At 48.8% G+C, this 14,284-nt stretch overlaps 1 protein-coding gene across 2 annotated transcripts in view; it reads left to right on the forward strand.

The window, feature by feature from the left end:
- Nucleotides 1–14,284, forward strand: part of Wsb2 (WD repeat and SOCS box containing 2) — a 22,917-nt gene continuing 8,633 nt past the window's right edge. The window contains exons 1-4 of one of the 2 annotated variants that reach the window (XM_059248813.1): nt 1–91; nt 5,429–5,597; nt 12,799–13,043; nt 13,201–13,332. In XM_059248813.1, the coding sequence (XP_059104796.1) occupies nt 79–91; nt 5,429–5,597; nt 12,799–13,043; nt 13,201–13,332 (559 nt within the window). In that variant the 5' untranslated portion in view covers nt 1–78. Of the gene's footprint in view, nt 92–5,394; nt 5,598–12,798; nt 13,044–13,200; nt 13,333–14,284 lie in introns of those variants that run through there. The other variant, XM_059248812.1, reaches the window with a different exon arrangement.

The raw sequence follows: 14,284 nt of genomic DNA on the forward strand, positions 1-14,284 counted from the left end.
CGCGGGCGCGGAATGAAGGCCCGCGGCCCTGGGGGCTGAGGCGCCCGCCGCCGCCTGGCGCGGGCCGCGCGCGTCCTCATGGAGGCCGGAGGTGAGTGCGGCGGGCGGGCAGGCGGGCGGGCCGGGGACCGCGGCGGGAGCGCAGCTTTGTTTCACTTTCGCTGTCAGCGGCGCCCGCCGTCCTCCAGCGGCCGCGGGGACCGGGGAGGGCAGCCGGCCGAGCGACCGGCCGCCTTTGCCGAGCTCACGCAGAGGGCGCCGGGCCGGGGTCGCCTGCGCCATGGCCGGGCTCCCGGCCTCCCCGCCCGCCGCGGCTAGCTGGGAGGGTGGGTGCCTGGGAACGGGGTGGGGCCCGGGACGCTGCCCCGCGGTGACACGTAGGACCCGACACCCTGGTGGGTGAGGTCCAGTCCTGGCTCTGCCCTTGCCCACAGCTGTCACCACGAGAGCTGGAAGAGAGAGCATGGGCTCAGGAAGGCTAGACCTGCAGCCCCCGGGGCTTCTCCCTAAAGGGCCCTTGGTCCTGCGGTGTGCCCACAGCATAGTGGCATGGATTTGGGATGGGGTGAGGTGCTGTTGCCAGACTCCGGTGTCCCCAAATACCCGAGCTTAAAGGCAGTATTCGTAGGGCAATCCCAGGAGTCAAGGCCTAGGGCTCAGACTTGCTCCTGTGAAGTTGAGGCTTCACCTAGGTCGGGAGGACTCGGATGCGCTGCAGGGCTTGCAGGGCTGGGTGGGATGTTTGAAAGACGGGTGTTCCCTGGGGTGGTGTCCCCTTTGCATTTAGGAAATGACATTTCTTTGTTTGCAGTAGCCGGGCTTTCAGGGATAGGTGTCGCCGGCAGCTCTTCTCCCGGTTTCTATCTAGATAAAAGCCTTTGAGGATCTTCCCCCATAGAATTCTGTTTAAATGGCCTCTACTGTTTTCTTCTGTGAATCTTTTTATAGCTTCCGCTCTCCTTCCCATGGATGCCTTATAGTCAAATCTCAAAGCAATCTGTGACCAGACTCCCCGGTCTTAACAGGAATCTGTACCAGTGCAAATTTTCCCCTAGTGATTGACAGCTGTGTTGTAGGGGTATTGGCAAAGCTGTTGAGAGCAGCCAAGCTACAGTTAAAAAGGCCGGACACTAGGCCAGAGTTTTACCCTCTTTTCAAACTGAATGAAGTCTGTTGTAAAGGGATTACAATCGAAAACAGTAGGACAGTGGTTAGAATTAATTTATTAACTCAACAAATGTTTGTTGAGTATCTACCATGTGCCAGGTGCCCTCTAGTTCATCGCTAGCCCATAGAAATATAACAGCAATATGTAATTTAAATGTAGTAGAAACATTTTAAAAAGAAACAATTGCAGGAGGTGGTGGCACTTTAATCCCAGCTCTTGGGAAGCAGAGGCGGGCAGGTCTCTGAATTCGAGTCTACAGAGCGAGTTCTGGGACAGCCAAGGCTACAACAGAGAAACCCTGTCTCAAAACACAAAGCAGAGAAACCCTGTCTCCAAAAAAAAAAGAAAAGAAAGGGAACAGTTGAAATTAAAAAACTATCTCTTTCAGGCTAACATCTAAAATATTTTGAACTGATTCATTTATGTGGTCAAACAAAAGTTACAGGAATGTTTTTGGAGACTTAAAAAATTTTTTGTGTGGGTGTTTTAACTGCCTGTATGTCTGGGCCACGTGGTGCATGCAGTGCCTGAGAGAGCCAGAAGAGGGCGTCAAATCCTCTGTACTAAGTTACGGATAGTTGTGAGCCGCTAGGTGGTGCTGGGATCGGAACAGCAAAACAGCGCATGCTCTTAACACCTGAGCCATCGCTACCACTAAGTTTTTACAGTCTGGTGTGTATTTTATTCTTTTTAAAAACTACTGTTAGATTTATTCATTTTATATTTTATGTATATGAGTGTTTTGCCTGCATGTATGTCTGTGTACCATGCATGTGCCTGGTGCCTGCAGAGGCCAGAAGAGAGAATCAGGTCCCCTGGCACAGGAGTTACGGACAATTGTGAGTCACCATGTGGGTGCTGGAAATTGAAACAAGGTCCTCTGCTAGAGTAACAGTGTCCTTAACCGCTGAGCCTTCTCTCCAGCTCCGTTCTTAACAGCCCTGCCACACTTCATTGGTCAATAATGGCTTGTGACTAGTGACTAGTGGCAGATAGGTAAGGGGGATTGAGGAGAGATAGGCCACAACTGCTACACAGAAAACCCTAGTGTATAGAAAGCTAAATGACTAACCCTAAAGGAAAGTGATCTAGTCACCTCAGTGAGTCAGGAATGTCACCAAGAAGGTGATGTGGACACAGAGCCGCTAGTCAAGACTATCCACGCTGATGGAACAGCCTAGTGATGCAAAGATCTCAAGGCAGGAAGGCTCACAAAGCTTGCTGCCAGCTGGGTCCTGTCTCCACCTCTGGTAAAGCAAGCCCCCTTGTGCAAGGAGCTCATGAGAAGCTCCTTTTGAATATCTTCAAATTCTCCCTGACTGTCTAGACATACTCCTTGTTTAGTTGGAAAGCCTGGAAGTGGGTGGGGGTAGGGAAATTCTGGCCAAAGGTTGCAGAACTTTGGTTCCCTAGGATGGTGGCTACAGTTAATAACCCTGTTATATACTTGGAAATTGCTGATGGGTTTTCGAGGCCTCGCTGAAAAAATGCTAAGAATGTGAAGGAGTGCACATGCTCATTAGCTTAACTGACCCCCCCTCCCCCACTACCTGAGTGTCAGTGTATCACGTGGTATCCAGTAAGTAAGCATTGCATATCAATTGAACAAAACCCTTGTCCAACCAAAGAAGGCCGTGCAGGTATATCTCAGATGAAGCTGGATCTTTGCAGTCTGTTTCGTTTGTTTTGAAGTTCTGAACTAATTATGGCTTTGTTTTCCAGTAGCCAAGTTTAGTTTGGGCCCAGACTCCAGGAGACAGCTACTGGTTTCTTCTTTTAGATTCTAGATTCCTGACCTGAAATACCAAGAGTTGAAACCCCCAAATCCCAGAAATAGAGTATGCATTCTGGGCAGGGATAGGGTTTAAGAAGAATTTCAAGTGAACGATGGCACAAGCATCTTGCTAGTCTAAGGGGCTTCATTTCCTCTATTTTTAAAGTGGCATTACATATCTATTTGTCACCAAGTGTCTCCTGGTAGCCTGACTGCTGGCATACAAGCATATGTTGGGAACAAGCAGGTTGCTGCTGTAAACAGACCTAGTGTTGAGGTGAGGGGTAATGATCTCAGCAGTGATGAGGAATTAGCAAGGTGTTGTCAAGGCACTGGGTTGTGGGTCAGAGGGAACTGGCCTTTGAGCCAGACACAGTGTAGATGAGGTGCAGCCATGGAGGGACATTCCTGTGGAGGGAAGAGTTGCAGCAAAGTCCTGAGGTTGGAACTGAGCATAGTCAGATGGGGAGGCAGAAAGAGGAGAGGTTCAAGTCGAGGTGTGAAATGAAGGCAGGGAGGGACCTGTAACGAGGGAGTGGAGGGTGGTGTTTGCTTTGACTCTAAGGGTAAGTGACTACAGGCTAAGGAGAGTGGATGATTGGGAACCAGAGCAGAACCCAGAGAGCAGGTAGAAGACTGCCTGGATGCCAGGCAACAGGCGATGCTGCAGAGTCAAGGAGTCGCCATAGTGATGGGAAGGAAGGTGTCGCGAGGCTTTTGGAGACAGGCTTGGTTGAACTTGACAGTGAACTTGGGTTGGGCAGTAAAAGAAATCAAGGCTGGGCCCTTTACGACGTGTGGTGGCCATCCTAACAGAAGGGTGGGTGGTGTATGTATACGGGAGGAGTTGAGTCGAGTGTAAATAGTTCAGGGTGGCTGCAGTCTTCTCACTGTTGACACTGAGGGCAGAATGTGTCCATTTCTCCAGATAATGCTCATGCAGACATGTCGCATACACCAGCGGATTCCAGATACAGACACACACAGCTTTCTAGGAGGAAGGATCTGAGTCAACGTATAGCAGCTTAGACCCAATGTATTAAAACCTATATCTCCACATAGAACCTCAAGCAATGAATGTTCACTTTATAAAGCCAAGATACGATGCATTAAAATTCTGTTTGAAGGCTGAATTTTCAGCAGCATCCATATTTTATAAAACAAGATGCATCTATAGGGCCAGAGAGATCGATGGCTCAGGGGGGTTTTAAAAGCACTTGCCACAAAAATCAGTTTAAGCCCTCAAAGCCACAGTGGAAGGAGAGAACTGGCTCCCGAGAATCGTTGTCTGACCTCCTACACACACCCTGTGGCATTCATGTGTGTGCCACACATGCACAACCATAAAAATTCATCATGAGATACATCTATGTATTTTCCCATTGTACACATAGCAGGAAATGCTTGTTTTGTTTGTGAATCATTGCCTTCTGTTTCACTGATACCATGCTAACCATGGATTGCATTAGCACTGTGTGTCACCAAGGAAAGCTGCTGCCCTCTAACTAGGAAAGTCCCCCTTGTAAGATATATGCCAACTTCTTTGAGGCCCAAATGGAAGAAAACACATAAAAGCAGGTTTTGAAATATATGAAATACAGCTTGTTTAAATTAGTTTCTATGGAGTCTGGAGAGGTAACTCAGTGGTTATGAGCACTGGCTGAGGTGGGCGGTGGTTCAGCACACCTTCAATCCCAGCACTCAGGAGGCAGAGGCAGGCAGATCTCAGAGTTTAAGGACAGCCTGGTTTACAGAGAACATTTCAGACAACCAGAGCTACACCGAGAAACCCTGTCTGGAAAAACAAAAACCAAACAAACAAAATTAAAAAACAACAAAAAACACTGGCTGCTGTCAGAAGACCTAAGTGTGATTCTTGGAGGCAGAAAATGAACAGGATGTGAATGGGAAGGGGTCTTGTACCCTGCAGGGCAAGGAACAACATAGAGGATGTGGCCTGAGGGAGGGCTTAGTGCAGAGGTGTGGGGCAGGCCTCTGCAGCAGACCTGGGAACCGTGGAATATATTGGATGTGTGTTTTCAGCTCTGGAGGGTCCCTGGGGGCACTTGAGCAGGTTAAAGTAGGACTCAGGACATGGGAGAAGTAGGAAGTGGAGCCAGTAAGTCTGCCCTAAAAGGAGGCGAGGAGGGTGCTGGGAGTGGGAAGGAACCCTTGAGTTGAAGGTGCCAGGTTCCTTTCAAGGGGGACCTTAAAGGCATTCATTGGCTGGAGTCCAGACAGTGCCTCTCACTTTCTTCCTGCTTAGGATCCGTAGGAATCCTCATTCACCAGGTCCGCCACACCAGGGTTACTCTGAGTCATGCCGTGGGGAGGGTTGCCACTGAGTAACCACAGTGGAATGTAGCCTGTGGCTACTGTTCCTGCCCTAGGTCATTTGAACGACAGCTCTCTCCCACCAAGTCTTGGGCAGACAGCAACTTCCCCAGTCTGGTGGTGAGACTGAAGTATGACGTCTCCTTCCCCAGAGGAACCGCTGCTGCTGGCCGAACTCAAGCCCGGGCGTCCCCATCAGTTTGACTGGAAGTCAAGCTGTGAGACCTGGAGTGTGGCCTTCTCTCCAGATGGTTCCTGGTTCGCCTGGTCTCAAGGACACTGCGTGGTCAAGCTGGTCCCCTGGCCATTGGAGGAGCAGCTGTAAGTCCTCTTTGTACCTTGGGGAGTGAGGGAGGTCCGTGATGGGCCATTGGGTGCTTTTCCAGGTTGGTCCCTGCTCTTTGGGGTCCTTTTTGAAAATAGGTGAGAAAAGAAGGACTAAACAGTTGAGGACTTGATCGTGGGGTCCCAAAGCCCCACATTCTGTACGTAGAGAAGCCAGGTCTGTAGAGTGTGTTGGCCTCATACTGACTGTTTTGCCAATTTTATTGAGATAGAGGTGACACCCATTCAGTTTGTCCATTTAAAGTCCATAGTGCTAGCTGTTCTCTGTGATATGCTCTTGTAACCGAAGCACTCGGGAGATGGAGGCAAGAAACCCCCAGGTAAAGGAGAGCTTGCACTGGGTGATAAGACGGTCTCAAAAGAAAAACTAAAAATAGCTGGGTGGTGGTGGCGGCGGCGGCGCACGCCTTTAATCCCAGCCCTCGGGAGGCAGAGGCAGTTGGATCTCTGTGAGTTCGAGGCCAGCCTGGTCTACAGAGCGAGATCCAGGACAGGCTCCAAAACTACAGAGAAACCCTGTCTAGATAACCAAAAAAAAAAAAAAGGAAAACTAAAACTAGAGTGTACAGTGCAGCAGCGTTTATTATTTGCACTGAGTTGCGCACCCATCACCAAAATCAATTCTGGAGCATTATCACTTCCTCAGAAAGACACCTCTTTAGCCTTCTCTGGCTTTGGCCTGGCAACCATTGTCTTCTCTCCCACTGTGGACTCACCTGCCATGAGTGCTTGTTCCTGGATCTTCTGTTTGTGTCTGTCTTAAACTAGCGCCGAGTAGTGCCTCAGGGTTCATCCGCGTTGTGTGTAATGCAGTGCTTCACTTCCATTTACTGCCCAGTGACGTGGTCTAGTGTGAGGTGACAGGCTTTTTACTGGTGGGCATTAGGTTTGGGCTTCCCTCGTTGACTGTGGTGAACTGCCTTGCTCTACGTGTTTCTGGACACATCTGCATGGGTGTGTGCCTCCAGTGTTGGACTGAGGGTGGCCGGCGGTTTTCTAAAGTGGGGGTGCAGTTTTACATTGGCCTGGCAGTGTCTTCAGGTTTGAAATTCTTTACATCCTTGGGACACTTGACACTTGTCTGTCCCAGCCCGGCACTCCTGCTGTGAGGCGGAGTCTGATTTGTATTTCCTTCCTGGCTCCTTCCTTGAGCCTTTTCCCTGTGCTGATGGATCTCTGAGTCCTACCTTCTGAGAAGTACCTCCTCAGATCTTTGGCCATTTCTAACTGGGTCTTTGTTTCCTTTTGTTTGTTTGTTCCTTTGATTTCTAACCTCATTGATAGTTTCTGCTGCAAAGGTTAGACAGGTCGGGACAGACAGGTTCCAGAGTCTGATTGCTGTGAGCTCCTGGTTGACGTATCTCCCAACTGTTCTGGGGTAGTTGCATGTCTGCATTTCTTTATTCAACCAGTATGTATGTATTTATTGCAAGTCATCTTCACTTGGCACTGAGCTAGGGGTGGAGAACCCTAGTGCATCAGAGTTTGTTCTGGGGGCTCCAGGCGTCTCTCGTAAGTAATGGGCTAGATTTAAGCTTGAAGCGTGGGAAACATGTTGCCTTGCTAATGGTAATGCCACCAAGGGTCCTGGTTGTCCTAGGCTGCACTGCTGGGGAGGAAGGTGGGACTTACACAGTCTCCACTTCCTGGAACCTAATTCCCAAGAATCCTTGGAATGTCCAGACTGGAGGCTGCTGAAGTGACTGGTCGCCCTGAATGATCTCTGCCTCACAAACACCTGTGAGTTTGAGGTCAGCCTGGTCTACAGAGTGAGTTCCAGGACAGGCTCTAAAGCTACAGAGAAACCCTGTCTAGATAAACCAAAAAAGAAACAAGAAAAACTAGAACTAGAGTGTCCAGTGCAGCAGCGTTTAGTATTGGCGCTGAGTTGTCTTCTCTAGTAGGAAGGGGAGGTCAAGGTCATTCATTGCTCAAATGTGTTATGTTTTCTAAGTAGACCACCGCAAGAGAGACTCTTCCTGTCTGGAGCGGAGTCTCGGGACAGCTGTTGTCTCAAAGTCCTTGTAGTTTGCTCTGTGTTTGTTACCTCCAGAGCACTTTCCCAGGTTCACACGTTGTTGTAGGTGAGTGCGCCCGCCCCCCTGTGATAGCGAAGAAAACCCCCCCAAGAGGTGGTCAGTGTCTGCCTTTCCCTGTCCTTTACCAAAGCAAGAACAGTACTTACTAGTATGTCAAGTGAGACATTCCTCGTTTGGGGAGAAGTCACAGATTTGGAAGAGTGAGAACCCGGTGCAGTGCAAGCTGATGGCTTCTTTTTAAAAACAGCCAGGCATGGCGGTGCGTCTGTCATTACAGCTGTTTGTGAGGCTGAGGCAGGAAAGCAGCCGGAGCGACTTAGCAAGACTCAGAACTAGGATGCAGCTCAGCGGCAGGGCCTTCTTCCTGAATGTGTGAGACTCTGAGTCCCATCCCTACCGAAAACAATACAGACAGCAAAACAAAGCACACCACCGTGATGCAGGAGTGGGCACCATGTGCAGTCATGGTATGCAGTAGGCATATGCTGTAGAGCAGTATGTGTGACAGACCCATGTGACTTTGTTAGAAGCAAATACACAGCCATTGGTGGTGACCGTTTACTGTGGTCAAAGTGTGCTTGGACGGTGAGTGGTTTTGTCCTCGCTGGACCTTGGACCAGGCCTTTGTATAGGTGTTCCTACCACGGAGCTATGTCCCCAGTCTGAGTAATAGTCATGATTGACTTCGTTCCTGGATCTCCCGTTGTTTCTTATGTTTTATAAGTTAAAATAATTGTTACTGGCAGCATTTATGTCCTTGTTGGGGGTACTTGACCTTTGTCTGCTGTCTGCTGTCTGCTTTTTAAAAATGGTTTGTTTGTTTAATTTTAATTTTATTTTTTTATTCTTTATGTGCATTGGTGTTTTGCCATAGAATTAGAGTTACAGACAGTCATGAGCTGCCATGTGGGTGCTGGGAATTGAACTCAGGTCCTCTGGAGGAGCATTCAGTGCTCTTAACCACTGAGCCATCTCTCCAGCCCCTTTGTCTACTTACTTACTCATTTTTGGCAGAGCTAGTGGTCCAACCTTGGCTGTGTGAGAATGGTATTCTGTAACTGAGCTCCATCTCCAGCCCAGGACAGGCTCTCTCTGGGTAGCCCTGGCTGTCCTGGAACTTGCTATATAGACCTGGCAGGCCTTGAACTCCCAGAGATCCCAAGTGCTGGGATTTACACATTTTTCTAAAAATCCTGTTAGCCAAGTGTAGTGAAGCACGCCTTTAGTCCCAGCACTGGGTAGGCAGAGGCAAGTGGTCTACATAGTGACTTCCAGGACAGCCAGAGCTACATAATAGAGAGATCCTGTCTTTAAGGGGAAAAAAAAACTTATTAGAAAACACTTTTGTTATTGAGTTACTACCTGGTATCAACCGATAATCATATATACTACCTTCAAGAATAAAGATTTTAGAAACTTTTTTGTTTGTTTGTTTGTTTTGTTTTGTTTTTTGAGACAGGGTTTCTCTGTGTAGCTTTGGAGCCTGTCCTGGAACTCACTTTGTAGCCCAGGCTGGCCTCGAACTCACAGAGATCCGCTGGCCTCTGCCTCCCAAGTGCGAGGATTAAAGGCATGCGCCACCACCGCCCGGCAGATTTTAGAAACTTTTTAAAAAGTTACACGTGTGTGTACTTGTCTGCACACATACAGAAGTCAAGGACAACTTGCAGGCATCAGCTCTCACCTACTGTGTGGGTCCCAGGCATCGAGCTTGGGCTGTCAGCTTGGCATCAAGTGCCTGCATCTGCTGAGCCATCCCACCTGCCCCAGACCTGAGATACTGGAATTCAGGAAGCCAGGTTCTGCTGGAGTCCCATCCCATTAGCACCCTCTCCTCACATCCGCCCTGCTACGCCTGCCCTTCCCATGTGTCTGTCTCTCTGCTGCGGTTCAGCCGCACACTTGGGCACCCAGAGCAGTTTTTGAGCACTGGGCTAGTATCGGGGACTATGGGGGTCCAGCCCCTCAATAATCCCCTCCCAGGGTCTGGGAAGAATCTACAACTAGCTCATAATTAATCTTTGTTGAGAAGAAATGAATCTATGTACACGAAACTCCTTAGTCCATATACTTTATTATTCTGTGTCAGTTACAAACTTATAATTTAGCTCATTTCTAGCCTGATTTCTCTCTACACTTGTCTGCGGTCCCCTCTAGGTTCTATCTTAATTCCTTCATCTAGTTCTGCCTCTTCTAGGTTCTCATCCATCTTGTTCCTTCCCATATCATCTCCTCTCCCATCTCCTTCTCTCTCCTCATCTCGTTCTTCCCCATCTGGCTCTTCCTCATCTTCTCCGTCTCGTTCCTCTGGTACTCTCCTCTAATTCTTCCCCATCTCAGTTTGTTCCTCTCAAGTTCTTACATGTCTAGTTCTTCCATTCTCTTTTCTCTTCTCTGTCTCTCTGTGCCCTGGAAGTCCTGGTATATATACACTTACAAGCAGTATTCCCTTAGCAGTGCAAAGCCAGGCTTCCAGGGTCAAACGGAGGGGTGATAAGAATCACATAGAGAGGCAATAACTGTTAATTATCATTTGCAACCCCAAAGGAAGTGACCAATGGGGAAATGAATTAACTAAAGGCTAAATTCAGGTAATATCTAGGAAGAGGGATCTTATGTGCTCAACTATTAAACTCTTAAACGTGATTAGTAGAAAATGTTAAGAATCTATGAGTTGCTAGGTCAATGGGAGAAAATAAAACTGTCTTTTTTCCTGTGGCTCCTATCTGTCCAAGCTATCTGCCATTTTTCTGCAGGGTGGGGGAAAGTGTGCTCAGTTGCTAGGCAACCTGTGAACAGCTAGATGCCTCTGGTGATAGTTAAAGGGATCTGGAACTACAGGTAAGGTTTGGAAAAGGAGGAAGTAAGGCCTAATTGGCACATCCGCCAGGCCTTCTCAAATGGGTAGCCTGGATGCTTAAGTCTGTTCTTAGAGAGTACAGAGGTATCTCTGATAAGGTGCTTTCCTCCAACTGGGGGTGGACCTGGCTGGATGCTGCCAGTGATGATAATTACAGGGAGGCTTGAACTGGGGTTCTGGCTGAGCATAGCTGTCAGTGCAGAAGGTTATCTAAATATTCCTAGAAGTGGTTAGGTAAGGAGTTAGAGGTCTATAAAGTTAGTAAGGCTGTAAGAAAGGAGGGTCCTAGCTGAATTGTGTAAAGCTATTACTTAACGTCCACCTGACCTAGGTGGTGTCTCCTTGTGGAATTTACCTTAAATCAGGAGACTTGCATGTGGACTGTTAATACTGCTAGTCCTTGAAAGTGGCCAAGAGAGATATCTGATTCCAGAGAAGGCCTTTCCTGAGGCTGTTCTCCAAATACCTGGAATGTGTATGTCCAGAGAGTGATCAGTCCACACTGTTAGCCCTTCTTAGGGAAAAGTCAATTGGGAAAACTGTGAAGGCACACATGACTTTCATAACAGAATACAGCTGATATAACAAGCCAAGTAACACCAAAAGCTCCTTGGGATTTGGCTTCCTCTGGAGGAATTTCCTGATTCCTCCAGGTAGAGACTTTGCCATAACCAGCTGAGTTCTTATGATATATTCCTGCAGCCTGCAGCAGGCTAGGATACCCTCACTGTGAACTTTTAATTCCAGCTCTACTCCGATGTTGTGACCCAGCGAAGTTAATTCCTCTAAAGCAGAAGATATTATAAAATGTAAAACAAGTTAGAGGCGGCACATGACCTTTTCATATGTGAAGTCTAAAAAGAACAGACTGATCGGAGGCAGGCATACAGGGTCAGAGTGGTGGGTGGCTAGATGTTGGCAAGGCTGCGGAGCCCCAGAGGTGGGGTGAATTCTGTGGCTCCGATGTCCACTTGGAAGCTGTTCCAGGAGAAGTTCTTTGATGCTCTGCAGTAGCGAGTGTGAGAGGAGCAGAGTTTGAGGCGTTCGCCCTCTGGCTCTACACATTACACACATCCACACCAGTATGTCGTACGTGGTGAATAGGTACAGTTTTTGTCAACATACTGTGACTTTTTAAAAGTGACAAAAGAATTGTTGAAAGCACAAGCAGAAAGAGCTGCCCTGAGTGTTTTCTGTCAACCTCCAGTTTAGGCTGGAGAGCCTCCATTTTTTCAGATGAGCTTAATACAGTTTTTTAACATACTGCACTACACAAGTGACAGAAATATGGGTCAATGGACCTTTTCAGAGCAGGTGAAAATAAAGCAATCCAGGCCCATGTGTTGTTAGGTATAGGATTTCTCAAGAAATAAATCCGAGCTTGCTTGGGATCTGGGCTCCTCATCTGGTTTCCCCAACTGAGTGCACAGAAACTCAACATCACTCAGAAAAGAGGGGCTTAGTGTCTGCTGGTCACATACACTTCGTGGAATAGTAAACGTATGCTTTCAGACCAAACCCTAGAGCGTCTACTTAACCCGTGCCATTGTGACGGCCGGTGTTGGGTCCAGTGGTGACAGGACCTGTGTCTGGGGTCTGAGCTTCGCTTTCCTGGACTTGTTCCCCAGTGGAATGTGAAAGGTCAGGGCTGGGCTGAGCGATCCCGGGGCAGTGTCCTCGGGCAGCGCTGTGGTCGGCTGTTCTACTGATGGGTCCCAAGCTGGATGTACTGCCAGGGAAGTAGGTGGAAGAGCCTCATGGTTACCTGGAGTGATGGGGGGCAGACATGAGTATGCACCATATGGGCTATAGTGGTAAAGAGGGTTCACATCCTGCCTTTTGGGGATTTCTGAGCTGGAGATGGGGTGGGGGAGGGATGGCTGTTGAGCAGGAGAGCAGCAGATGGAGAGGATCCATGTTCTAATTCTGTCTGTCCTGCTTCTAAAACCTATGCTGTACATTGCACACTTTCTCAGGGGAAAAGTGCTTGTTTCTCTCCAGGACCCAAACCCAAGAGAACTTCCTGAGCAAGTGTGGGGCTCCCTGGAGCCCGTGTGGTCTACTTATTCCACAAGGCAGGTCACCCCATTTCAGGGCTGTTGTAAGTCAGGTGGGCCAAAGCAATGAGGCCTGTGTCCCATGAATTCCACATGGAATTGAAACCATACCAGACTTCACCAAACGCCAGAAGTGGCTTCTAGGAATTGAGTCTCGGAATAGCATGTTGGTTGACATGGTTCCAATTGTAGATTCATTCAGAAATGTCTACTTTGTCCAGCATCCCTAAAGGATTCGAAGCCAAAAGCCGAAGCAGCAAAAATGATTCAAAAGGACGAGGCAGCCTGAAGGAGAAGACACTGGACTGTGGTCAGATTGTGTGGGGGCTGGCCTTCAGCCCGTGGCCCTCTCCACCCAGCAGGAAACTCTGGGCACGCCACCATCCCCAGGTGCCAGATGTCTCTTGCCTGATCCTGGCCACGGGTCTCAACGATGGACAGATCAAGATTTGGGAGGTGCAGACAGGTAGGCCTTTCTGGTTAGTACCAGGTTCGGGACCGTGTGCTTGTGACATGTGGTCAGGCCCCACAGGCTCCATCAACCACCAGTTGGCTGAGGAGTGGGCAGCAACTGACCCATCTGCCTTCACTTTACACTGACCAAGGGCTTCTGCTCCCTCCAGGGCTCCTGCTTCTGAATCTTTCTGGCCACCAAGATGTCGTGAGAGATCTGAGCTTCACACCCAGTGGAAGTTTGATCTTGGTTTCTGCATCCCGGGATAAGACTCTTCGAATCTGGGACCTGAACAAACATGGTAGGGAGAGGCCTGAGCCACGTGGTCCACTCACTCACCAGTGCCGTTTTATTTAGAGTTGTTTCGTCTCCATCTTTCCCAACAAGCCTTTCTAAGATGTTCTTTTAGTCACTCTGCGTCCCTTTAGTACTGAGCTAAAGATATTTTCATACCAAAAGTTCACTGGACATTTTCCTGAAGTTCATATATTTCCTATATAAACTGCCATAGACTGTGCACAGACACCACACATGTCCCTTTCTCTACGCCATCTCTAGAGGACTCCTAATCCCCGATGCAGGGTAAATGCTCTGAAAACAGTTGCTGTGCTGTCTTGTGTAAGCAGCACTGACAAGGAGATTTTATATTCAGTACAGACAGTCGTTCTGAAAAATCTGATTATTATTGTCCTTGGGTAGGGGGTGATAACACCCTGCCACAGCCTGTATGTGGAGGTCAGAGGTCAGATTGCAGGAGTGAATTGTCTCCTTCTATCCATCTGTGGAAAAATGGTGGTAGTAAACTCCTCTTCCTGTCACCGTTCAGGGGTGAACACCAGAGCTGTATGAAATGCTCTCCTGTACACAGCTTGCTCAAGCAGAATGCCATAGAAACTGACCACCTGCAGTGAGACCAGTACTCTAGGCTGAGATCCTACTTCACACAGACACCCTTTCTTTCAGGAAGCCCCCTAGATGGACTGCCTCCAGACCAGGGCCTCCAGGCCAGAGGAGGCATTATCCTCTAGGAATACTGGCAGTGTCTAGAGAGCTAAAAATGGCCTCTAAAGAGACTGAGCATGGCATGCAGGTCAACAGCCTGGAATGCACAGGCTAGCTCAGAGGAGAGCGTTGCAGTCCCAAAGGTCAAAAACCTGGTCTGGGCCGGGCGGTGGTGGCGCACGCCTTTAATCCCAGCACTCGGGAGGCAGAGCCAGGTGGATCTCCGTGAGTTCGAGGCCAGCCTGGGCTAC

The sequence above is a fragment of the Peromyscus eremicus genome, chromosome 23 (genome assembly GCF_949786415.1).
Source record: "Peromyscus eremicus chromosome 23, PerEre_H2_v1, whole genome shotgun sequence".
Taxonomy (NCBI): domain Eukaryota; kingdom Metazoa; phylum Chordata; class Mammalia; order Rodentia; family Cricetidae; genus Peromyscus; species Peromyscus eremicus.